General features: G+C 40.1%; 2 protein-coding genes across 2 annotated transcripts; one reads left to right on the top strand and one right to left on the bottom strand.

The window, feature by feature from the left end:
* The first annotated feature begins 305 nt into the window (after positions 1 to 305).
* Positions 306 to 8,828, top strand: LOC131983359 (chromobox protein homolog 1-like). Its single transcript, XM_059348082.1, has 5 exons — positions 306 to 321; positions 3,134 to 3,383; positions 3,644 to 3,815; positions 4,021 to 4,115; positions 5,541 to 8,828. The coding sequence occupies exons 1-5, from the start codon at positions 306 to 308 to the stop codon at positions 5,689 to 5,691; spliced, it is 684 nt and encodes a 227-aa protein (XP_059204065.1). The 3' UTR covers positions 5,692 to 8,828.
* Positions 8,829 to 9,607: 779 nt separating this feature from the next.
* LOC131983111 (endoplasmic reticulum membrane sensor NFE2L1-like) lies at positions 9,608 to 24,351 on the bottom strand. The gene is made up of 8 exons (XM_059347714.1): positions 24,039 to 24,351; positions 23,714 to 23,908; positions 15,418 to 15,579; positions 13,591 to 13,659; positions 13,331 to 13,495; positions 13,076 to 13,238; positions 12,109 to 12,798; positions 9,608 to 12,026 (listed from the first exon to the last, which is right to left on the bottom strand). The coding sequence occupies exons 1-8, from the start codon at positions 24,318 to 24,320 to the stop codon at positions 11,044 to 11,046; spliced, it is 2,709 nt and encodes a 902-aa protein (XP_059203697.1). The 5' UTR covers positions 24,321 to 24,351; the 3' UTR covers positions 9,608 to 11,043.
* Between the last annotated feature and the right edge of the window lie 1,372 nt (positions 24,352 to 25,723).

Here is a 25,723-nt window from a genome sequence, read left to right as displayed (position 1 = left end):
TGTGGTTAACACCTGTGTGTACAGCTGCGGCGGCTGCACTGTGAGGTTACCTGGGGCTGCCTTCTGCCAATCACGCTCATTGTTATTCGGTAGATGTGGAGGGAAGAGGGCGTTTTTCTTCCCCTCTACCTAGCCCCTAAACATTAGTACGACGTATCGCCTTGGAGCACTGAACACTCGGTTGAGATGCAGTAGTAAAAAGGCTCACAGTGCTTTGAATGGTGCAGCTCGAAATCTGGCGACCCCTCCCCCTTTCTTCCCCTGCATACCCGGGTTTGAGCTGCTTTCCCTCTCGAGAGCCTAACATGGCCTCCCATCTGGGTTGGATGGGGAGTCTATAAGTCCAAGACGAGTTTTAGGCTACGTTCACACTGCAGGCCTTCATGCTCAATTCGGGATTTTTTGCTCAAATCCGATTTTTTTCGTTTGCCTGTTCACATTATTTTTTTAAATATTAAAGTTCAGACTCCAGTGTAAACTGCTCACTGACCCGCATGCGCAGAAGAGCAACATTTTTAACATCGTGTTTGCTTCTGTGGAGTGAATGGACGAGAGAGAGAGAGCGGGTGATATGCAGCAGGAGACGAGCGGAGAAACGAGAAAAATGGTCATTTAAAGCCGTGAATGTGCAGTGCATGTCACAGTTAGTTAAGTACAGGTATTTAAGTATGCAGCTTCTCAAGACCAAGTTGAGTTCCAGTGTGTTGCTTTCTGTTGATAAATTTGAAGGGGGTTAACCCTGGAGGAAAACACCTCTCCCCTGGACTTTCTGACCAAAGGAGGGGGGCTAGAGTGATGTAAAAGTAGGGTGAAATGTGACATGACCATTCAGACTGAGGTCGCATTGGAAAACATCAGATATGTATCTGATTTGGTATCACGTATGAAAGTGGCCTGGAGCCTATTTGAAAAAATCAGATTTGTGCTTTTCAGACTGTCAGATTAGATCTGAGTCGCATATGAGCTAAAAAAAAATCAGATTTGGGTCATAATTTTCCTGCAGTCTGAACGTAGCCTGAGTTTTCTCTGACCATAAATAGAAGTACTTTGGCGTCTGCTGATAGGCCATCAGCCCAATAATTATCACAAACTCACAATATAATGTTTCTGGGTACATTTGCCTGTATTGGTTCATATAAGGTGCGTTTCCACTATAGTCGAATACCAAGAATGAGACGGGTCTCCCTCACCGAAACGACCCTAGTTTGGATGTGAGCCGTCCCTAGGGGCCATTTTTTGGCCCCTTCAACGAGCAAGGCCATTTTTCTCCCCTGAAAAAAAAGCCTGGTTGCTGATTGGATAGAACGCCCAACAGGATGTGACATAGTAACCAAGGCCACATCAACACACCATTTTTAAAAGCCAGCGAAGTAGCGAGTAATTGCAACAAATAATAATCGCCGTCATGTGCATGAACACAGCGACAACACAGCAAGCTCTGCTCCTTCATCTCGACGTCTCCTTCCTTATTGTTTACGTTTGGCACGTCTCCCGTGTTTAATCCATCGCATATGTGACGTCACGGTCGAAACTGTCGCTTAGCAATTACACGATGATCGAAAACCATACGTCACCTCCAGAATCTAGTAAACCCCTAGGGGCCTTTTTTTGTCATGGAAACACACCGAGTGAGCGTCTATTTGAGAGGGCTCGGCCTGAAGCTTTCCCAGCGGCCACTTTTTACCCTAATGGAAACACGTCAATGTGTCTGCAAACCACTCATCTGCTCAAAGTGTTGTCAGTATGGCAATGAGAGGATATTAGGCAGATCAGGTGTTGTTCAGATGTGACCAACATCCGGCAAACTTTCTTCATCACTATACAATAAGGGTTTTCCCCTTTTCAGTTACAATATTATACACTCTTCCCCAGCTATAATATTATTTTTTATCACTATGTCTGCTATCAGATTGGTTCTTTTTATGTTTAAATGTACATAAACTGGGCTTAGGTATTACAATTGGGGGGAAAAATGTTTGATTGGTGCATCAATGTATCATTTTGTCTAAAACTGAACAGCCTCAATGAAGCTGAAGCAAATGTATAAGTAAAATACAAGAGAAGAAAGACAAACACACTTTATTAAACCCAAATCTTCTTTTTTTTATGTTTTCGTGTTCTTTGGGGTGCCAATACTTTTCAGAAATCCTACTCTCAGATAGGATCGAACAATAGCACTGTGTCAAACTGCAGGCTATTCTTTCATTTCAAAGGGACCACTGTGTTGGTACAGCTGCAAAGATTGTAACTGGGGAAAAAAAACGCTTCAAAGATCCTATTTCAACTTTTTTGGAGCACAGACTACATTAGATGGAATTCTACTAGCTCTACCTCCTGAATGCTCGGTGGTTTGTAACTTTGATTTCGATAAATCTGCCTTTTTGTCAGTACCATTGTATGTACATCAACATCAGTACAGTTGCAGACAAGGCAGCTGAATGTTGCTGTACATGTAACTTGTAGCTACACTTAATTTCTTTTAGCAATTACTTTTTATTGTCATTTCACTTTAATGCATGAGAAGCTCCTAAAGACTGACATTTGAATAATAAAACATGTTAACTCTCCTGTTATGTTCGTTTCTCAGGAACAGCAATAATGTTCCTGTGTCAATTTGACCTGGGTTATGTTTAATTATCCAAAAATGTTAGAAACTAAAAAAGTCATTAACTCCATTACTAACCATTTCAATCAATATTAAGTGCAATGGTGTTCTTTACCTCACAGATCATAGTTCAATGCGGATATTTCACTTGTTTTTCATTAAAAAAATGCATGTTAAAACTTTTTTTAATGTACATTGGAAAGACCTACATATAAAATCCAATAATTTTACATCACATTTGACATTTTTTTCTTGCGTAACAAAATTACAAATAACAAAACAAAATAGCACCTGCATTCTCTCACTTTAAAGACGAGCATTTTCTTTTTATATGTTGATTACACTTATTAAACAAAGCAGTTTCATCCCTAAAAAATACATTTAACATTTTTTTTTGTTTTTTAGATTTTTAACTTTGAAATGGGTCAATTTGATCCGCAACATAACAGGAGGGTTAAACTAATTTGCCCATCACTAGTTACTCTAACCCTTGAATCTGATCTGATTGCTTCCTCTTGCGTCCACTAGAGGCACCCTCAGCAGACGTCAAGCTGGCGACCGTAGCAGGAAAGAAGGGCAAGAAGGCTGAGGAGGAGGAGGTGGTGCAGCCGCCGCCCGCAGCGCCTGCAGCCCCTGCAGAAGCTCCACCAGCAGAAGCTCCACCAGCTGCTGCACCGGAGGAGGAGGAAGAGGAGGAGTATGTGGTGGAGAAGGTTTTGGACCGCCGGGTGGCGAAGGGCAAAGTAGAGTTTCTGCTGAAATGGAAGGGGTTCTCAGAGTGAGTATATAAGTCTATAATGATAATTATAAAGATTGCTGTTCTTGGCCTTGAGATATATATTTGTCTTGTTTATTTAGGGATTAGTTTTGGTGTGACAATTAAAGGTGTGAGTTTAAAAATTGCAAATAATAGATAGCGTAAAGTATCGGCATTGTGTAATGTGTAAAAAGTAAATGTATCGCCTGAAACAAAACACTGACTCAGATTTAACTGATACATTGTCCATTGATTTCTCCTGTATGTACCCACCTATACAGGGAGGATAACACATGGGAGCCCGAAGACAACCTGGACTGCCCGGACCTCATCGCTGAGTACATGCAGAAACATAAAGAAAAGGAGGAGAAAAAGAAGGAGGGCAAGAGGAAAGCTGTCAGCGAGGCCTCGGGGGACACTGAGGAGCGAGGGAGCAAGAGGAAGAAGGAGGAGGTGAGCAAAGGATAAAGGGTTAGAGGTTGCTCAAGAACAAAATTCCAGGACACAGCCAGACCAGAAAACAAATTTACACGTCACAAACTAATAATTTACAAAGTTACAAACGGGCTTAGATGATCATTTACAACATTTTCTCCTCCCTGCTGTGTTTTTCTTCTTTCGTCACGTGTTCTCTTGGCTGTATACTCTCTGTCTGCAGGGTGAGAAGGCCAGAGGTTTCGGCAGAGGTCTGCAGCCGGAGAGGATTATTGGAGCAACAGACTCCAGCGGAGAGCTGATGTTCCTCATGAAATGGTGGGTCTTCACTCTTAGTTTATAAATGTCCAATGACATACAACTTAAGTCACTCTTAGTATAAAATAAGAGTGGCGAAACTCTTGCTCAGAGCCTGCAGTGAGGGCATTTCTTGAGTCTCGACCTCATTGTAGTTAAATGAATACAGCATCATCATGAAGCAATGTTTTGTGTGTGCACAACAATACAATGTACTCTGTTTGGTGTGACATGCACAGTTTTGGTCGCTTTGTTGTCGTGCCAGACCGAATTGGGAATTTTGAGGCTGATGGAGATTTGAGAGGGAGTACTATTAGTAACATTAATAATTATTTTACACTGTACATACAATGCATCTCATTTTAAACTACATAACCATCTTTAGAGAAGTGGACCTACACCATACTGTCCAGTCAATGTTGCTATTCAGTCATCTGTAACATTTTGTTTGTACTTTGGCACAAAATGGCCAGTTATCATTGAAAAAAAAAAAACCCTTGTTGCTAACGTTCTGTTGTGTCACCTCAGAATGTTCAAATGTCTGATGGTCCAAAGATTCAGACAGATTTGCAGCAAGATGCTAAGCTTATTAGACCCCTATCATCTATGTTTTGTGCAAGCTGAACCGCTTAGCGTTCCGGCGTTCTATAAGCACCAAGTATTTCAGGAGTCGGGAAGTTGACGAAATAACGCTGCAAATTTGGGCTATTTTTTTATGTTTCATGGTGATTTTCAAAGCAGTCATGTGACCTCTGATGTCATGCTGTCTAAATTAAATTAGGCTCTCTGTGTTCCCACAAGTCTCATCTTTATGCTGATAAAACCACATAGTTTTTCTCATGTAGTACAAATGTGCTATTACACAGCTAAACAGACTTTTACTTAAACTGGATATCACTAGAAAGCTGGGACTGTTGTGGATTCAGTGAGCCCAGTTTTCTTCCTGTGGGATGATGTTAGTCATCAATAGTAGTATTAATAGGATTTCTTGACTCTGTACCTTACTGTATAAAACAAGCTGCTGTGACCTCTAGGATAATCACAGCCTCATGAAACTTTACAACCATAATCTAGAGACCTAGAGCATTCAGAGGATGTGCAGCTTTCCTAGGGATATTGACAATAAAGGGGTTCCTCAGCAGTTTAAAGAACAGAAGTGCTCGTCATCCAACCGCTGAAAATACAGAAAGCTCAAAGTTTTTAAGTCCCAATAGCAGCATGGATTTTCTGTCTGTGTTCCAAAGATCTTGGTATATTGATGTAAAATTCTGCAGGGGCTTCTGACCACTTTTAACTGTTCTTGATATTAATAAAATTGCATAATTCAGCACCTAATGTGTGTAACATGCTAATGTACTTTCTCTCCCTCTTTACCTACCCCTGCCTGTCAATTGTCTCTCCTCTCTCCTCCTTTTTTATGCTTCCATCCCAAATTAAAATGAACAGGAAGAACTCAGATGAGGCAGATCTGGTCCCAGCCAAGGAGGCCAATGTGAAATGCCCCCAGGTGGTCATCTCTTTCTATGAGGAGCGCCTCACCTGGCACTCTTACCCAACCGAAGAGGAGGAGAAGAAGGAAGAGGAGAAAAAGGACTAGATGAGTGGAGGAGGAGGCGAAGGAGGTGCGAAGACAAAAAAGAAAAGTGTTGAGGTGCAGGGCGGGAAATCAACTATATGCTGGCGAACTGTTAACTGCTGGTAATTGATGCTGGCAGCCACTTTGGCAGCGGAAGTGGAAGGAAATCCCTGATGTTTGGGATTGAACTGCCAATGTAGCTGACAGAAAGGATGTTTGTTTTCCTGCCCTGAAAGGAGGAGGGCATCCTTTTCTCAAAAGATGCTCCCTCCGGTATCTCGACTGAAAATGTACATTTTTAAAGAGGTATGTTGCCAATTATTCTGCAAGTAAGTTTGTGTTTTTTCCCTACACCAAGAACATGTCACTTGATGGGAATAGGTGCCTTTGTCCTGCTAGTATTCCTCCTTGGTGTCACAAGCTGGATTTCAAAGTGAATCCAGCTAAATGACTAGAAAAGTGTTTGTACATCAAGTGACAGGTGCCTGGTGTTGAAAATACAAGAATAATGTCAAGCTACCTCTTTAACTTGTGTGAAGCGAGCTGAATGTTTGGCTGTGGCCGGCAAGTTTGTCTCTCCTCCCAATCACCAAACCTCATTCAGGTGGCTCGGAGAGCTTAAACTGCCCTTCCTGCTGTGCCAGGATACATCGGAGGGAACTTCTTTTGAGAGGGGGATGAAGCGGAGCAAGGTAAAAATGGAGGGCTGAAAGAATGGACAGAAACCATTTGTCTGTTTCAGTTTCTGTTGTTTTTGTGCCACCTGGTTTCTCATTATTTTCTACGTGATGCTGTTCTTCAGTTGAAACTCTCAAAACGCCAAATGACGACTGACATGGATAGATTGATAAAGAAGTCCTTACATGGCTGACCAGCCAACGTGGCATCCAACCAGCCAGTGTTCAGAAGACCGTACCTCCTGTTAAATACAAGTCTATTTGTTCAAGCTATTATTTCTTCAGTGGAAGTTCAGGGGCAAACTTGAAGCTTTTCTGTAAATGTAAAACTGTTGATCTGCCGTATTTCATGTCACACAATCGTACATTGTGTGTATATGTATTAGAGGTTGCAGTTGACCTAGTCTGTCTTGAACACAGTCAGACTGTCACTTGGAACGAGTTAGCACTATCAATTCGCCAGCCAGTTTCACTTGTTGACTGGGCCACAGTATTTGTCTGGTAGGAAGCCAAACAAGACTGGAAGCAATATAACAACTTCCACTCTCTGCTTGGACTTGTCATGCCATTTATTTTTATTTTTTTTAGCAATTTTACCTAACTTTAATGGAACTAAGGCTGGTTGGATACCTGCCTGCTCGGCTGGAGGAGTGTACACACAATGACCAGCATCTGGCAGGTTGTAATTTTCCACACTGCTAGTGATGGGCACATTGGGAGTTTTTGGGTGAAAAGCTACATGCTTTAAAAAGCTGAAATGCCTTCTTAATCTGTCGATGAGAGGGGCAAAGTGTCAGAAGTAAAACTGTAAAGGAGGGCTCAGCACGAAGCTCAGCCATATCGTGCTTAGTAAGAACAAAATGCTGAAGGCTCTTGGCCTTTTTTTTAACGCATTGCTTCTCAAGATCGCATCTAGGCTTTTCTAAAAGCAAGCCGGATTTTATTTACTCTGTGACACCTAATTACAAGAGATAAAATGAGCCATTCTAATGGGTTATTATGAAACATGTCTCTCTAAAGGCATCTTCTCCAACTTGTTGATAATTTTGCTCTCAGTGTAAATGCAGTCCAGTGTCGACCAAAAGTTAACTGTCACATTAACAGGCGGACAAGAGAACTATCAGTGTGGGAATTAACATGCTGTGTGTTGGTGAATTGACAGCTGTAGTTTGTACATTCATCTACTCTGCCGGTGATGTAGGCACAAAACCAGCCAAAGTAGCTTGTTGATTCTTCTGCCACTTGGCTGGTGGGTTGAGGTCCCCTGATGAGACGCAGTTCTGTCAGTCTGTACATACATCCGCCACCACAAACACAACTGGGTTTTACTGCCTATATAGAAGATCATTGAGTGTGTTTGATATCATTTCCACTCTTATTTTTAACCTTCACTCACACAGCTACATGTGTATTTTTTTTAGCCTTTTATTATTTTAGCTTGCACTGGCCGGGCAACACTCAAGACATGATGATTCAGCACGTTCAGTACGAGTATTTCTTGGTCCTCTTGCTCCCAGGCCGACCGACATTACACACACATTTTGATATTTGTATAATTAAACAGAATAGAACTTTTAATTGAGCATGATAAACATGATTGCTTCATGTGTCTGGTGTTATCTCTGCAGCCTAATGCTTCCCAGTGTTTTTGTGTTGAATGTAGCCCGGCTGTGCTTATTTCTGTGTATACTGTATTAAAGCTAGCATAGTAGCTTTGTCTGTCAGCAGGCCCAGGTTAGCTCGTTCTAATCCCCTTTCTCTGAACTACAACCAACCTTGAAAAGAAAATTATATTCTAATGCAACTCCATTCATTTCCACTGGACATCGTACTGCGTCATTTCACAACACTTGATACAACAGCTATTTTTAAATATTTCTGTGTGGGTTTTTTTTTTCAGAATGTTTTTCCATTTCAATGAACCTTACCTTTAGTGACATTTAAAGCTCCAGGTTGTTTAAGCATATCAAGACAATGACTCACACACTTGACTGTGACCACCTCTGTGATGTTTGACTTGTACTTGTCTCTTTCAGATTCTATGTTACTGCATAGTTATACATTTTCCTTTACAAAGTTGGCTCAGCTGTAAAGACTTTCTAATATTTGAAGTCAAACCTCTGTTCTAATGCTGTTACTGCTGATATTTTCTCTTTGCTGGTATCTGCTTTGACACTTTTAAACATATTCCGTAAAAGTTCTGAAGGTTGTTTTCTAGGACTCCTTGAAAGTTGAGTATAATGCCCTGTAGCCTGGCAGTTTTCTGTTGTACTCCACCATTGACAGGAAAGGATTGAATCTGCTGCATCTGGGTCTGCTAGTAAGCTTTTCTATATTGTCCCTGAAGCGTTTCTCTGTATTTAGCAGATTAGCTTGTGTTGTCCTGTTGCATGTTTATTGGTTTCCCTTGCGATGTCACTGTCATGGCGAATCTACTTTTAATTGTCTGTTTTTGACAATAAAGGCTATTCGTTTTCGTAACTGTTTGATTTTGGTGTCACAATTAGTCCTTTTTTTGTTTTAATGTCACACAATAATACCATTTGTGCTGCATAGGGTCCTTTTGTGTTAGTATAAACTTGCAAAATGCATATCCACCTACTGAAGAAAAGCAAAGAATTATTGAAGTATACCATGACATTTTTCTTGAATGTATAGAAACCAAAATGTTCAAACACCAAGTGATGCCTTAGAGCATTTTATTTTCCATGTTGCAGCAAACATTTGACTGCCAACTCCTCCAACAATGACCAATATCACTGCAAAACTTGCATGGTGAGAACTCCATGGATCATTTTGTTTATCGAGAAAGAAAATCGAACTCCAAAAAAAATGAAGCTCAAATGTTTTTGTTTGTTCATTTTACAGGAGACAAGGTCCCACATCCTTGAATACCACCAAGTACAAAATGTTAAAATGTGACAAACAAATAACAAAAGCTTATCCCATCTGTGGTAGTGATAGGCATGCAGGTTATTATTGGCCTCCATAAATTTGACAGACAGGATTACATTCCACTGCACTACTTTGCCATTCAGATATCTGCAAAACAGACATTTACAGTAGTTTGCTTTGAAAATAAGGTGTCAACTATGAAAAACACTGACTGTAGTAACACAAAGCCTGTTGATATGGCTGTGCTCATTCCTGAGAAATACTAAATATGCTTTGCCAATAACACAAACATTTAGTATAACCTAAAACGTTTACTTTTGAACAGACAACTAAAATTAAAAAAACAGAATTTAGAAAAACTGCATATTTAAATTAAAGGTGTAAATGGAATCTGTATGGAGTTTTATCTGTTGTTACCTGTCTTTGAAGGCCAAAGCTTTTATCTTTACAATATCACAGTACATTCATGTGTATTTGTGGCAAACACTTTGATCTATCAATCTTAAAACATTCCAGATCTTAAGAGTGATAACGGGTCCAAATCCTGCCTTTGAATTGAGGTCACTACCCTTGAGCTACATTTGGCAAACTCATTCATCATCCCATTTTGTTCGAAGGCAAAAATGTCCATAGTTTCACAGTCACATAGGTGTGTTGGATATATGAACAACAAAACCAGGCACACCTTATGGGTCATTTCTCTGTCAGTTACTCATATTCAGAGCAGGCCTTTGTATTAGATTGTCTGATTTTCAGGCCAGACATACACTGATGTGAAAATGTTTAGTGCCCTATACAAAAATTTTAGCTTATATAAACAAAAGGTTTTTCTGTTTTGTAAAAAAGTAAATCAAGTGATAAACTTGAACTCCCAGATGTGAAGTTTGTCCTAACTTGCATATGTTATCCCAAAAAGTCCAGCAAAGTGGCCAAGGTGGCAAAAATCCTTTCTTTGTAGAATTTTGAAAGGCTTCTGCTGGAGACGGTGCCTATTGTCTTGAAGTATTGGTGAATAGCATAGTTCACTTTTTGGCGGCGGGCTGGACTGTGGTTCCTGCACGATCTGGGAACTCTACACACACTGGTTTGATCCTCGTCATCCCCTGTCTTTAACCTGCTGAAGTGTCTGAGCGAGATGCTGCACCTCTATTAGCCTGTGGGGCACAACTACAACTTCCCTTCCTGTGTACCAGCAGCCCTTCCTTGGCGACCCAGAGTCACTGTAGTGTTTGCGGTTGCTTGGCTATATTAGCTGACAGCCAGGATCCAGCCTGCTATCAGTGTGTTGACAAGTCAGTACTATTAAGCAGAACTTTGCGACTAGCATTGCAAAGCGCTGGTCCCAGGTCAGCTATCCTCTGATGTTTTCATTCCACGATGTTGTCAAGTTTAACCCCAGAGTTGTTTGACCTTAGCAACTGAAATTCCTTCCCAGTGTAGAAAATGTTTATAATAAAAAATTGAGAGTAACAAATCCTGGAGTAAAGGTTTCCTTATCACCATCAACATCATTATGATAATAAATTATCCCCTCCCCTTTCAAAGAACGTCTTAATTACCTCTGTCCAACCTGCCATTCACCAATTCATTAAATAAAAACTCTCTGGGATATCTGTTTTGGTGTGCAAGGACTGGGTGTGTGTTTTCATGGTACCTTTCAGCACCTCCATTGACACCATTTAAAGAAGAAGTGTTCCTCATTTGCCACCACATCAGTATTTCCTGCTTTTTTGTGGTAAGATCACACTCCTGCTAATGTCAAGAACATCTGAGCCAACAAAAGTCTGGCTTGTCCACCTCCTCACTTCTTTTTGTCCCTCTGTTTCTTGCTGGTTTTTGTCAGTGGCAGCACTGCCTCTGGTTGGTGTGAAGCTACCGTAACGCCACCATTGGACTCGAAATTAAGCCGGTACTCCATGGCGTTCAAGGGCATCCCCTCCTCATCCCTCAGCCTGGAAAAGACATCTTGGTACAACATTCCTAGTCGGCGCTTCATTTCCTGCAGGTTCCTCAGGGCTTCCTGTTTCTCTCGGAGGAGCCGCGACCGATAGCGCCTTAAACCTGACACATCATCTTCCAGTTCTGTCAGCACATTCATTTTCCTCTTCCTGCAGTTCTGAGCAGCTATTTTGTTCTTACCACGGCGGCGAATGTCCCTGACGAGTGTTAGCTGCTCCTCACTGAGTTGGTAATTGGCCAGTAGGTCATTAAACTCCTCTACTGGCAGATTAACAATCATCTCATTGGAGAAAGGGATCTTCCAGGCTTGCGCACGCCGTTCATCCCGATTCCACATTTTGGTCTTGGAGATGTGTCTGGAAGAAGAGTGGTGGTAAGGCTTGGCATTGTCACGACGCGAGGAGGATTTGGTGCGTTTGGTGGGCATCTTGCCCAAGGACGGAGAGAAGATGGGTGAGGAGGGCTGGTTGTATGTGTGATCATGACCTATAGGGTCTAGCCAAGGAAAGCCATTATATAGCTTGTGATCCCCATAGTTTGTAGGAAAGGGTTTCCTTACATCTTCTGGGTACCCTCCTCCTACTGCCCCCATCTCCTCCTCTTCCAGCTCCTCCTGCTTTATGGTCATCTCCACCTCCATATCTGAACCAAGTAACCCTTCCTCAACCTCTGTGTCCTCGTCCTCAGAGAAGGGACTCTCCACAGCTGACACACAAGATGAGGATGAGGATGAATAGGAAGAAGCCTCAGAAGCACATGGAGAAGCAGGGCTGTGGCTGAAGTCCAGAGAAAGACCAGAGTCTGAGTCTGCCTCATCCTCAGTGTCTAGGAGAAGGAAACAAGAAAAGGTCAAGTGAAATTCTATAGAAAGTTCTTAAATTCAGCATTCGTGTGTGCCCTTGCCTACCTTGCTGATGTCTTGATAGACCCTGATCTTCTGTGACTCCCATGCCAGAGTCCAAGTGCTCATCATCTCCTCTGCTTTCCTGTTTGGTTATTTCACTGTCAAGGAAACCTTCCTCTTCCAGCTTGGCTGCCATCTCAGGACTGAATCCTTCCTCAAGAGCTAAGTCCAACAATCTCATCTCATCCAAGATGGTAGCATCTTCTAAGAGGTCACTAAGTGTGCTAGATAGACCATCTTCATCATTGACATCCTCCTCGTCTTCAACCAGAAAGACTCTTGAGGGAGATGTTAGAAGGTCCTGAGTCATACCATTCCCCTCTGGACATGGGCTGAAGTGGAGAGGTGTCGAGTCATGTGATTGAAAGTTAAAATCAAAGGAAGGAAGGGTTTCAGGGGAGGGAATATACTGTGGACATGGACCACCTTCTGTGGTATTCACAAGACGTTGTGTAAGCAGATTTATGTTGAAGGCACTTGAGTTGCTGTCTGCATTTAGTCCCATGAAAAGGTCTTCTGAAGTATCTTCTGCAAACAGATGTGTGTGATCTGGAAGACTGTGCGAGGGATTCACATTAGAGTTATACAAAGTGTCCCCTGTGTTCAGGGTAGAACTGTGGTCATCCAACTCAACACTTGGGGTGAGGGGAAGCAGCGCTGGCTCTAGCTCATGCCTTGGAGGTCCCAACAAACCTAAAAATAAAGATTGGCCATTACTGGAAAGTGTTAGAAATTGTAGAATAGAATTGTAGAATTCAGGAAATAGGAAAAACAAGATTCTTTTTCGACAATTTTTGGACCTTATTTAACAGTTGTTGAAGCTACAAAAACAAGTAACTGTGCCTTGTATTGAGACTTGCATTGTCCAGCTACTGTCTGCAATGTCAAGAATCAATTGCCAAACCCAATTTTTAAGATACCGGTCATACATGTATTTTTACAACAAACATCAACTTCTGAGGTGTATTACCATGCTGCAGGGGAGTCTCCATTAAAAGGACCCCATGATCAGCCGGTCTTATTTCGTTATTGTTGTTACAATAATGGTGTAAAGCTTCAGATCCAACACCCTGAAGGGTCCTAGTTGCTCTTGCATTCTGGGTGTAGTCCAATGAAGTCATCATGTCTGTATTCTGAAGAGGAAAGATGGAAAAAAGAACATCTTAATCAATTGTATCTTGGATTGCTCATCATATTCTATTTCACCAAATGTAAATTTACATACCTTAATTCTCCCAGGCACCCCAGGCTCCATGATAGCCAACAGGTCCTGCCAGTGCAGCTCCTGCTCTGAAGAAGGGTTACCAGTGGGCACTGTATGGGAGAGCTGGGGCTCCCTGCCTGGTGGCTGACACTCAAGGTCTCCCCTTCTACTACCAACATCATGCAACTGTGGAACAAGAAGTTTGACAAATTCTGAGTATTGTTCAAGGGTTAAGAAGACACCAGAATGGATTGAAGAGAAGAAAATGAAGGAAGCTATACCTGTTGTTCTTCTGTGAAGGGAAAGGTTTCCTCCAACAGCCTCAAACACTCCTGGAGGGACAAAGAAGTCTGGAAATAGAGAGAAGAAGATAAAGAGACGTTTAGCCTCTTCAACTCCTTAAGGACACCAGCGCCATAGGCAACTCTCCATCTTTCAGAGGCTGTAGCAGGCCCAGTTTTAATGCGACAGTAGAGTTCCGGTTGGCTGTGGCTCAGTTAGTAGAGCAGTCGCCCACTGATCGAAAGGTTGGTGGTTCGATCTTTGATCAAGTATCCTTGGGCAAGATACTGAACCCCAAATTGCTGATGCTGCTTTCATCGTGAAATAATTCCCAACCGTGGCAGGGTAGACTCTGCAACCAGTATAAGTGTGTGTGAATGGATTTGACCAGTCATAAAGACCATTTATTTATATCATATAAACTGGAAGACTGACAGAATCCATTGGTAACACTGGTCATGTCATGTTAACTTGACCTCACTGTATAAAATGACCTGTTGTGACCTCTAGGATAATCACAGCCTCATGAAACTTTACAACCAAATACTAGAGACCAAGGGCATTCAGAGGCTGGTTTCCTATGTATATTGGCATTAAGGGGGTTTCTCAGCAGTGAACAGAACAAAAGTGCTCGCCACCCAATTACAAAAAATACAGATATCTCCAACATGTAATACCACATCCAGTATTATCAAACTTAAATTTGCTGCAACAATTTCTTAGACATTATTGAACATGGGAATTCAGAAGCTTAAGAACACCTTAACATATCTGACCTAAGCTTTTTTTTTAAGCAACTTCCTTGACAACAAATTTGCAGCCCAATTGCTCACACTGTTTGGACCAGTATCAAGTCTTGGCCTGGTCCTTAAAAATCACTGGTGAATGGCATGTCCTTTTGACATTTGACCCACACATGGCACAATGAAAGTGAGACTTCAAAGAAAACAAACATACTGTTAATTTGTTAAAATTAGCCTGTTGGTCTTTGGTTTTGGGAAAGTTGATTTCAGGTTGTAGAGTTCTTTTTCATAAAGCACACTCTTAAAATCTGCCCTAAAAACAAGGTAAAGCACTATAACATTGTATACATGTTGGATATTTTTAAGTGCCAGTTTGAAATATGGCAGGAGGATGGAAATAAGCTAATTGTACACACTTCCAGTTTTAATTCATGAACATGATTCATTCATCATTCACCCTGGGTCTAACAGGCCCCCTATGGTGCAGCTGCTAAAGCGTGTCTCTTTTACTTTCCTGTTGTGCTGAGCTGGCAGCACCACAGTGTTAAAAGATAAGCATCCAGCTCAGATTCCAAGCGTGACAGGCACTCTGATCACTTTACCTAACACTCACACAAGTTTACATACAGTATATGTTAGGCCTTGATACAGTATTTTTTCAAGGCCGATATCGGGATTAAACTGCAGTCTGTCACTATTTCCTGCTGAGTTGAATTCAAAGATGCTGGTGTACAGCTGTTTGAACTGTTCAGCATGAGAAGATATAAGTTAAAGTGACAGCGCTGATGTGTACTAGCTTCTACCTGTTGCATCTGTTTTTATTGATCAACACATTTGGCTAAACTTTATTTTTTGCTAACTTTGTCATGAACAGGTGACAATTTTGCATTCTTGCTCTTGCTCATGGAGGACAAACATACAGTAACATTCACAACATTTCTGTCTACAACACCTGCATATTCTTCAGGGTTTTTTAAGCCCTTTGAGACAGATTATATGTGATTAAGTGTATTTTCCAGAAAAGTGTTGCAAGCAATTTAAATGCTGTATGATTTTTATCATCACAATGAAATAATACCTTACCTGGTCTACTTCATTCTGAGTAAGTTCTCTATTGAAAGTATGGCTGTAGGAACCTCCTTGTCTTTCTCTTCCCTCTGTCCACCTGCCCAGCTGTTCCTCCTGCTCTTCCTCTCCTCTCTCCTCCGGAGCACCACTGTGATCAAGTACGTGATGCGTTCCTTCCTGGTTGCACGGACACATAGAAAGAAGATTCTAGTGAGAACAGTCATTACTCTAAACAGTCTCTCCAAAGCACATTAACACATTATGTTGAGTACTCTACAGTGTGTATTGACCAGTGGTGAAAGTATTCAGATCCCTTACTTCCCTTAAAAGTACGAATACAACACTGAAATTACTCCGCTACAAGTAAGTCACAAGTAAAGTCCTGCATTGAAAACTTACTGAAGTTAAAGTACAAAATGTCATCAAAATGTACTTGAATTCAAAAGTAAAACTTATGCAGAAGGGATCCACTCAGATTGTTTTATATATTCCAAATATATTATTAGATTATTAATATTAATGCATTTATTAACGACGTCAAGGTAGGGCTCATTTACCTACTTAATACACTGTTATGTGGTTTCATTTATAAAAATAATTTTATCATGTATATATTTCTTCATGTTAAATCTCAATCTGAAAAGTTACTAAAGCTGTCAGCTAAATGTAGTGGAGTAAAAAGTAAAATATTTGCGTCTAAATGTAGTGGAGTAGCAGTATAAAGTTACATGAAATGAAAATACCCAAGTAAAGTACCTCAAAATTGTATTATGTACAGTACTTGAGTAAATGTACTTAGTTACATTCCACCACCAGCTGTTATTTAGTAGAAAGATATTTCAAGGCAGGGAAAGGCATTTCTCATTCTTGTTTTTTGACTCCTTTTACCATTATTGCCACTGTAAGAATGGCACAAAGTAGCAGTAAAGGCATCACAATACACAGAATGATACTGTAGTACTGATCTATAGTGCCAGTCTGTATGTACAGAACGTAAAGTACCCTGTTTAACCCAGAGACAGACAGCCAGGCTCAGAATAGCTTTAACATTCTCCTGACCTGGCTGGGGGCTTACAGACAAACCCAGAGACCCTCAACAGCTGGCCAGCAAGGACATGTGTGTAGCTTTGAACATAAATGGGTCACGTATGTGCACATATCTTTTACTTCACTAAACGAGTGAAATTGAGAGTCCAAGTTTGAATCATGCTGTAGAGAGTAGTTCCAGGAACTAAGAAGCCAGTAACATCAGGCAGGTCAGGAGCATTTTAACAGCCCTTAGCCATGTTAACATTAGAGGTGTGAATCACCAGAGGCCCAACAATACGATTTTATTCCGATACTTGAGTCACAATGGGATATTATTGTGATTTTAAGCAATTTGCAATACGGTGAGTATTGCAATAAAATATATTGCGATTTAACTGTTTAACTGTATTTTGTGTCCACAAAATTAAATTTAATCAAGAATTGTTTTGTCAAATAAGAGAAAATTCTCAGTCTATTCATCTCACTTCAGTCTTTTTATTTCTCCACAATGATAGTCAAACCCACAGACTGACCAAGTATTCAGTCAAACTGAACTGAACTGATATCAAACATGTATGGACGACAACAACTGCAGCATTTTCCCAAACTTTCCTCAACTTTAAGCTTCACTGCTCTGAATTTTACTTTGAATCAAACATAAAAAAATGCCTTTACTTTGCAGCGTTAATTCAATAACTTTCCAACACAATATCCTGATGCACATGGTGCCTAAATATTCCTTAGATCTTCTAGTTTCATGATACCAGTATCTCCAGTATATTCCTAAAAATGAGCCTGCTATGGCCCCTGCAAAAACACTGGTGGCCCCTCAGAACACTAAATATCGATACTTGGTGGCCATGAATCAATACAATATCTCCACTCAAAATATCGCGATACTATGATGTACAGTAGTGTTCAATATAATAGCAGTCCAATGTGACTAACCAGATTAATCCAGGATTTTAGTATATTTTTTATTGCTACATGGCAAACAAGGTACAAGTAGGTGCAGTAGATTCTCAGAAAACCAGCAAGACCCAGCATTCCTGATATGCACGCTCTTAAGGCTGTGCAATTGGGCAATTAGTTGAAAGGGGTGTGTTCAAAAAAATAGCAGTGTGGCATTCAATCAGTGAGGTCATCATTTTGTGAAAAAACAGGTGTGAATCAGGTGGCCTCTATTTAAAGATGAAGCCAGCACTTGTTGAACATGCATTTCTCTTTGAAAGGCTGAGGAAAATGGGTCGTTCAAGACATTGTTCAGAAGAACAGCGTACTTTGATTAAAAAGATGATTGGAGAGGGGAAAACTTATAAAGAGGTGCAAACAATTACAGGCTGTTCAGGTAAAATGATCTCCAATGCTTCAAAATGGAGAGAAAAACCAGAGACGTGGCAGACAATGGAAGACAACCATCAAAATGGATGGAAGAATAAGCAGAATGGCAAAGGCTCAGCCAATGATCAGCTCCAGGATGATCAAAGACAGTCTGGAGTTACCTGGAAGTGCTGTGACAGTTAGAAGACGTCTGTGTGAAGCTAATCTATTTACAAGAATCCCCCGCAAAGTCCCTCTGTTAAAAGAAAGGCATGTGCCGAAGAAGTTACAATTTACCAAAGAACACATAAACTGGCCTAAAGAGAAATGGAGGAACATTTTGTGGACTGATGAGAGTAAAATTGTTCTTTTGGGTCCAAGAGCCGCAGACAGTTTGTGAGACGAGCCCCAAACTCTGAATTCAAGCCACAATACACAGTGAAGACAGTGAAGCATGGTGGTGCTAGCATCATGATATGGGCATGTTTCTCCTACTATAGTGTTGGGCCTATTTATCTCATACCAGGGATCATGGATCAGTTTGCATATATATGTCAAATTACTTGAAGGGGTCATGTTGCATTATGCTGAAGAGGACATGCCCTTGAAATGGGTGTTTCAACAAGACAATGACCCCAAACACACTAGTAAACCAGCAAAATCTTGGTTCCAAACCTACAACATTGATGTTGTGGAGTGGCCAGCCCAATCCTCGGACCTTAATCCAATTGAGAACTTGTGGGGTGACATCAAAAATGCTGTTTCTGAAGCAAAGCCAAGAAATGTAAATGAATTGTGGAATGTTGTTAGAGAATCTTGGAGTGGAATAACAGCTGAAAGGTGCCACAAGTTGGTTGACTCCATGCCACACAGATGTGAAGCACTGTGGTCATACAACTAAATATTAGTTTAGTGATTCACAGGATTGCTAAATCTTAGAAACAAAAAAGTTTGTACAAAATAGTTTTGTGTTTGTAAAGTCAACAGCAGACACTGCTATATTTTTGAACACACCCCTTTCAACTAATTGCCCAATTGCACAGCCTTAAGAGCTGCATATCATGAATGCTGGGTCTTGTTGGTTTTCTGAGAATCTACTGCACCTACTGGTCACTTGTTTGCCATGTAGCAATAAAAAATATACTAAAAACCTGGATTAATCTGGTTAGTCACATTGGACTGCTATTATATAATAGCAGTCCAATGTGACACTACTGTATTTTCCCACCGCTAATTTAAATCCTTTAAAGATTTCACAGATTCTCTCCTCAAAAAAACAAGGGCAGGCTCTGATCTTGATACTAACTTTTAAAGTTGACACAGGAGTCTTCCTCAAAAGTTAGGCCATAAATTAGGCCGTAAATTTCACTCATGTGATAGTGACAGTTTGAATATTTGGTGTAGAGACTCTGACCTTTGAGGCAAATATTGTACTTTTTACTTCACTACATTTATCTGACAGCTTTAGTTACTTTTCAGGTCAAATTTTTACGTTTAAAGTGATTAGACTTTTTTTTTTTTAAACCTCATAATCATAATCATTGAGAAAATTAAAATGCTGCTTACATAAATGCATCAAACATAATAATCAAATAATTAGGGATATTTTTAACAATTTAATAATCTGAGTGGCTTCATTCTGCATAACAAGAACTTTTACTTTTGATACTTTAAGTACATTTTGATGCTGATGCTTTTGTACTTTTACTTCAGTAAGTTTTGGATGCAGGATTTTTACTTGTAGTGGAGTCATTTCACAGTGTGGTATTCGTAATTTTACTCCAGTAAAGGATCTGAATACTTTTTCCACCACTGCACCCATACAATAACGGTTTATTTTTTGCTTCATAAAATGCTCCAGAATTAGCACGTATGTAGGACATTACTTCAGATATTGTAATCTTCCGTCACTATGATAGCAGACACGAGTTAACGTTAGCTTCAGCAAACGTTATAAGTAAATGTATCAGTGTTAGCCACCGATGGAAAAGATACTTATATAGTGTTGGGGGCGGAGTTATGATAAGGAAGCTCCAGTGCGTCATTGAGCCATGATTTTAGACATGCCCAAATAATCCTGAACACAGAAATGGGAAAAAACTGTTTACAAGTCTAACTCTAAAATTCAGTCATATTATATAGTTTTAATTATTTTTACATGTTTTCAGCAATTATTTTGTACCTTGTAAGATATGTTTGTATACAAACTTTAATCTATAAACTGGAGCTGGTGTTGCTCGGGAAAAACAAAAAGTATTTCCTGTTTTCTTCTCTCGATAAGGAAACACGCATCAGCACCTCATACATCTGTGTACATTTGTTTATGTGCATGCCGGTGTGTTTATGTGTCTGTATGTGTGCAGTAAACAGGAGGGATTGCAAAACTGAGGCTGTAAGTGTGTGTCAGGACGCAAGAGGCCAGTGATCAGGTTTCAAAACAAGTCAGTGGGTCACAAGCTTATAACGTGTGTGTGTGTGTGTGTGTGTGTGTGCGTTTGTGTGTGTGTGTGACTGTTTGTGTGCACAAGTGTCATTTGATACATGATAAGAATTCAAAAACACTGTGATATTTACTTCCAGTTTGACGAAGAGAAAAAAGCAGAGTGTGTACTTAGATCTCTATGTGCTGTATCAACTTTGTCCTTAGTGTGTGTGTGTGTGTGTGTGTGTGTTTAGACTTATCTGTTGACTATTTATATATTGTTTGTTATCGCTGGCCTCTGAGGTGTGCCTGAGATTTGTTTTGTCAGAGTGTAGTTGTGTGATCCTATATAACTTGTTCCTAATGGAACTTGTTTATGTGGTTGGTTGTTATGACGATGACCCACGACGACCTCACTGCTTATAAAGGGTCAAATGTAAAGATCAGTGCCATTTTTTTTAGCTCTGCACTCTTCTTTGCATTGATCTGAAGACACATTTACACATTTATGTTCCCACAATCATATTTCTTGTGGAGCCTCTTAACGGCAAAGTTTAAATCCTGCTTCCATCATCAGAAAAGATTTCTGCCTCAGGGGCCACAGTGACATCTGCAGCAGTTTCAGACATCGCTCTGTGCTTCATGAGCTCTACAGATTATTTTCAGTGTGTCTGAGATGAAAGATGTGACAGCCAGGTAACATAATGTGCCTAAATCTGTCCTGTGGGCCAAAGCTTGTACAGGCATGTCTGAGGTGCTGCCATTAATAAATGGAGCTCACAGCATAATGTCATGCAGGCCAGAACATGAAGTGAAAGCTGCCACTCAGATCAGATGATCAGCAGCAGATTCCCCTGATCCATTTATCTGGCTTAAAGAAATTTTAGAAAATGCACGTCTAAATACTCACTTTTACTTTTTATACTTCACTTTTTTATCAGAGTGAGATGAGATGAGGGATGCCACTCTCAGGGCTGTGTGGCACTTACCTTCCTGAATCAATAGTTAAAATCATCAGTCATGATCAGTGGTGGAAAAAGTATTCAGATCCCTGAACTTACTGAAGTAAAAGGACAAAGCAAATGTACTTAGTTACATTCCACCACTGATCATGATCATAACTACCAAATATTCATTATTTTGGGAATAATTATTTATTATTTAAATGTTTACATGAAGTCACTGTTGAAAAACAATGCATGCTTTTATGAGTGTATACTAGATGCAAGGAGGGATTTTTACTGTTTTCACAATATGGGATATGTCAGTGATTTGCAACAATATTGATTTTGCTACATGTCATCAAACATTGTAGCGCTCTATCATACAGCAGCAAAAACCTAAGTGGAACCCAGGGAAATTACATATATTTGCCCCATAGGGCGAACATAAGAAAATGGTTCAATTTGGTGGAAATAGTTAATAGCCCAGTTATGCATGATTTGATGCTGTAATAATTGTGAGTTTAAAACATGTGTTTTTAATGGTTTTCAATGGGCCTTTTTTGTCTTCAAGGGGCTATGTGTCTATGTTTTGGATACAGTTTGTCATTGGTGCTGAGGATAAAAAAACCTCATACCGCTGGTTCAAAAATGTTGCATTTCTGGCCATTTGACAAATATCAGTCCAATATTAACTACCTTTTGCTTTGTTTTGTTCTCCACCAACTCTTCAACCAAAATATCTAATACCTCTTGAGGTGCCAAATGCTCCACTCTGAGCTTTTCCTCTAAAAACAGCTGCCTGCTGCTATGCGAGCGGTTAGAGGGAACCAAAACTAGCTGCAGGTCGCACAACCTAAATTAAGAGCTGAAAGATGCTTAATATCTATGGCGAAGCGAAACTGCAGGCTTGGTTGATAATTTTCTGTGGGTTCATCACAAAGACATCACACCTTTCACATGATATGTAAAAGTAAGAGACCACAGTAGTCTACAGTTGAGCTGGGAAACGCTTATTCAGTGTGAAATTGGGAATTCCTAAGTACATTACGTTTAAAGGAACTAGGTCACTGCATACAGCCAGCAGTAACCATGGGACTGAGGTATAAGCAGGGCGTGTCTGTTACTCCCTAGCTACTGCTGCTGTATGTATTTATTTTAAAAGCAGCAGGGTGTTCCTACTGTATTTCAACTTTACCGGTTGTATTGCTTCATTTTCCTGGTGAGGTCATGTGTGGTGGAGTGATGACTCATCCAGCTCTGACTCATCAGCTCACATGACATTGCACTGAGTTTAGGTGACAGCCAAAACAAAAACAGCACTCTTGTCCACATCACTAAATTATAGAACATATATTTAAATATATAAAAGATAAAGAAAAAGTGTCTGAATTTACAGGCTGCTGTTCAGCTGTGGAAACAGAATTATTTTGATTTCTAAAAGCAACTATTTTATATTCCAACGTCTGGAAACATTTGCTTTAGCTTAAAAGAAAGCAGCAACTTTTGTCTTTGAGTTCTTGCAGCAGTTGTTAAACCCATCAAAGTGCGCATAAACAGTGGTTTTTGCCCTACATCCCACAGGGTTATAGCATGGACAAAGGTCAACAGAGATTGCTGATCTGAACTAAACATAATCATGTCTGAACTCTGGAGACTCCTCTGACTTAGTTACATAATAAAATAAACATTGTATTAATATATATTATATTTATTAATATTATATATATATATATATATATATATATATATACATATATATATATATTGTCATGGGGATCAAAACTATATTAGCATTTTACGGGCTACAGGATATGTGACAACTCAATGTGGTGAGACGCAGGAGCAGTTGTGGAAGAAGTATTCAGATCCCTTAGTTACTAAAAGTACTAATACCACACTGTGAAATTACTCCACTACAAGTAAAAGTCCTGCATTTAAAACAAGTAAAAAAAAGTACAATCAGCATTAAATTTTACTTAAAGTATCAGAAGTAAAAGTACTCATTATGCAGAAGGGACCCAATCAAACTGTTTTGTATATTATAAATATATTATTACATTATCTGTATTTATGTTTTTAAGTATCAGTGTTTTAATTTTTGTAAAGAAAGGGCTCATTTAATTCCTTAAAAATACTGTTATTACTGTTACTGTTAAGATTTAATTTAAAAACAGTCTAATCACTTTAAATGTATCAGGTTTTTTATGTTAAATCTCGACCTGAAAAGTAACTAAAGCTGTCAGTTAAATGTAGTGAAGTAAAAAAAAACAATATTTGCCTAAAAATCTAGTGGAGTAGAAGTATAAAGTTACATAAAATGGAAATACTGAAGTAAAGTACAAGTACCTCAAAATTGTACTGAAGTATAGTACTTGAGTAAATGTACTTAGTTACTTTCCAACACTGCACAGGAGTCTGCTTGGTGTGTGACTTCAGCCACAACATATGCTACAAAATGTATACTTCTAAATGAATGGCTCCTATATTGATTAAATATTAAATATGGCAGGTAGTTTCAGTCTTGTCTGAACAGTGACAGTTCTTATGATACTTAAGAACAAGTTGAAACACAAACAGTGTGAACAGTCAGCAGTACCTCTTTATCCTCCTCCTCCTCCTCTTCTTCCTGCAGGGCACCAAGTGCAGCTCTGGATTCCACTGGCGGAGCAGCTTGGTCTCTTTCTACCCCAGCAGGTGCTCTATTCAGTGTGGAGGATTGGTCTGGACGTCCCATTGGTAGAGGATCTGGCTCCCGCTGGACCAGCCATGTCTCCAGTTCTGCATGAGGAACCTGGGGAGAATGGTAAGAATGATGGTGGTTGGGCCCTTTGTTGAATAAAACTATAAAGAGCAAAATGGAAAGAGTGACAATGCAATTACCTTTATTACCATGTAAAACAGATAAAGTTAAAAATAGAAACCTGTAATCTGTCAAGGGAGCGGACAAAACCCAGTAGCCTTCGTGCCGTGAAGAACCCGTCCAGGTCCACGCTTTTGGGGTGCAGTTCTTGTCCATCCTCTAGGCGGTTGCGGAGGTTGTGGAACTGTGTCGGGGTCAGTGCTGAGGTCGGACCCAAGATCATCTCATGCCAGGAGGAAGGCAGGTAGGGCTCCAGTCCCACATCAACCCTCACTCCACACAGGCTGAGCAGGATGGCCATCTGGATCAGGCCCTCGTTGAAGTATTTCTTTAGGTATAGCATGCTCTCTGGTGTGTCAGAGGATGTGCAGCCGTCCACAGCTCCCCTCAGTCACCACCACAACGATTCTCCTCTTTTTTCGTGTCCTCGGGCGAAAATGTCAGAAGATCTGCAAGGCTCTGCTGACCTCTCGCTGGAACAAGGGGGGCTTGAAAAAACCCACAAAAAGTGTCCTCAGTATATTATAATGTAAAATTGCTCTGTTAGAGAAGGTGAAAAATGTAGCCCTGAACAAGACACAACACAATTGCACCCAGCTGCTTTGTTTGAGCTGCTCTGTGCTCAGGTGCAGAGACAGGACCTCTTTAGAATTAGAGTATCCAGAAAGAAAGATTGACACTAAAAGCTACCCAGGTTCATCCAAAATGTGATGCTCTTCATTGAAACATTTGTTCCTGCAAATAAAGAAAGCAGAGGACTCACAACTCAGATATTACACAAGTTATAACAAGCATAATTTGTGATATTAATGCAATTAATGTTCTGAAATTAGTATATAGGGCAGCAATTAACCATTAATTGTTCGAAGCATTTTTTAACGCTATAGCTATTACTATTAGAGGTGTGAATCAGCAGAGGCCCCACGATACGATTTTATCATGAAACGATATTATTGCGATTGTAAGCATTTTGTGATATGGTGAGTATTGCGATACAATATATTGCAATTCAACTGTTTAACTGCATTTTGTGTCCACAAAGTTCATTTTGATCAAGAATTGTTTTGTCAAATAAGAGAAAATTCTCAGTCTATTCATCTCACTTCAGTCTTTTTATTTCTCCACAATGAGAGTCAAACCCACAGACTGACCAACAAAGTATTCAGTCAAACTGAACTGAACTGATATCAAACATGTATGGACGACAACAACTGCAGCATTTTATCAAACTTTCCTCAACTTTAAGCTTAACTGCTCTGTATAGCTTCAATACGGCTGTCTCCGTTAAGTAACGTCACGATGGAGTAACATACCTGGTTCCAGTGTCTTTAGCATGCAGTTAAAACTATTGTAACTGCAGCATTGTTTCGACACACATGGTGCCCATAGATTCCTTAGATCTTCTAGTTTTATATGACACCAGTATATCCAGTATATTCCTAAAAGTGATCCTGCTACAGCCTCAGGAAAAAACAAAAACGGTGAAAATACTGATGCTTAATAAACGCTAAATACCGATACATGAATCGATACAATATTGCCACACAAAATATCGCAATACTATGCCATATCGATTTTTTCCCCCACCTCTAATTACTACAGTTATTACTTACATGGCTACTTCAACTCCAGAGCAACATAATTAGCACCATTGCACCAGTGATAATAATAATAACGACACTACAGTTATCAGAACTAATCTTCCATTGTCAGAGCAGAGAGGCAACGGTTAGATGTTTGGCAGTT

This window comes from Centropristis striata, chromosome 13 (genome assembly GCF_030273125.1).
Source record: "Centropristis striata isolate RG_2023a ecotype Rhode Island chromosome 13, C.striata_1.0, whole genome shotgun sequence".
NCBI classification, from domain to species: Eukaryota; Metazoa; Chordata; class Actinopteri; order Perciformes; family Serranidae; genus Centropristis; species Centropristis striata.
The sequence above is the reverse complement of the archived record's forward strand: the minus strand, read 5'-3'. Positions and strand labels throughout refer to the sequence as shown.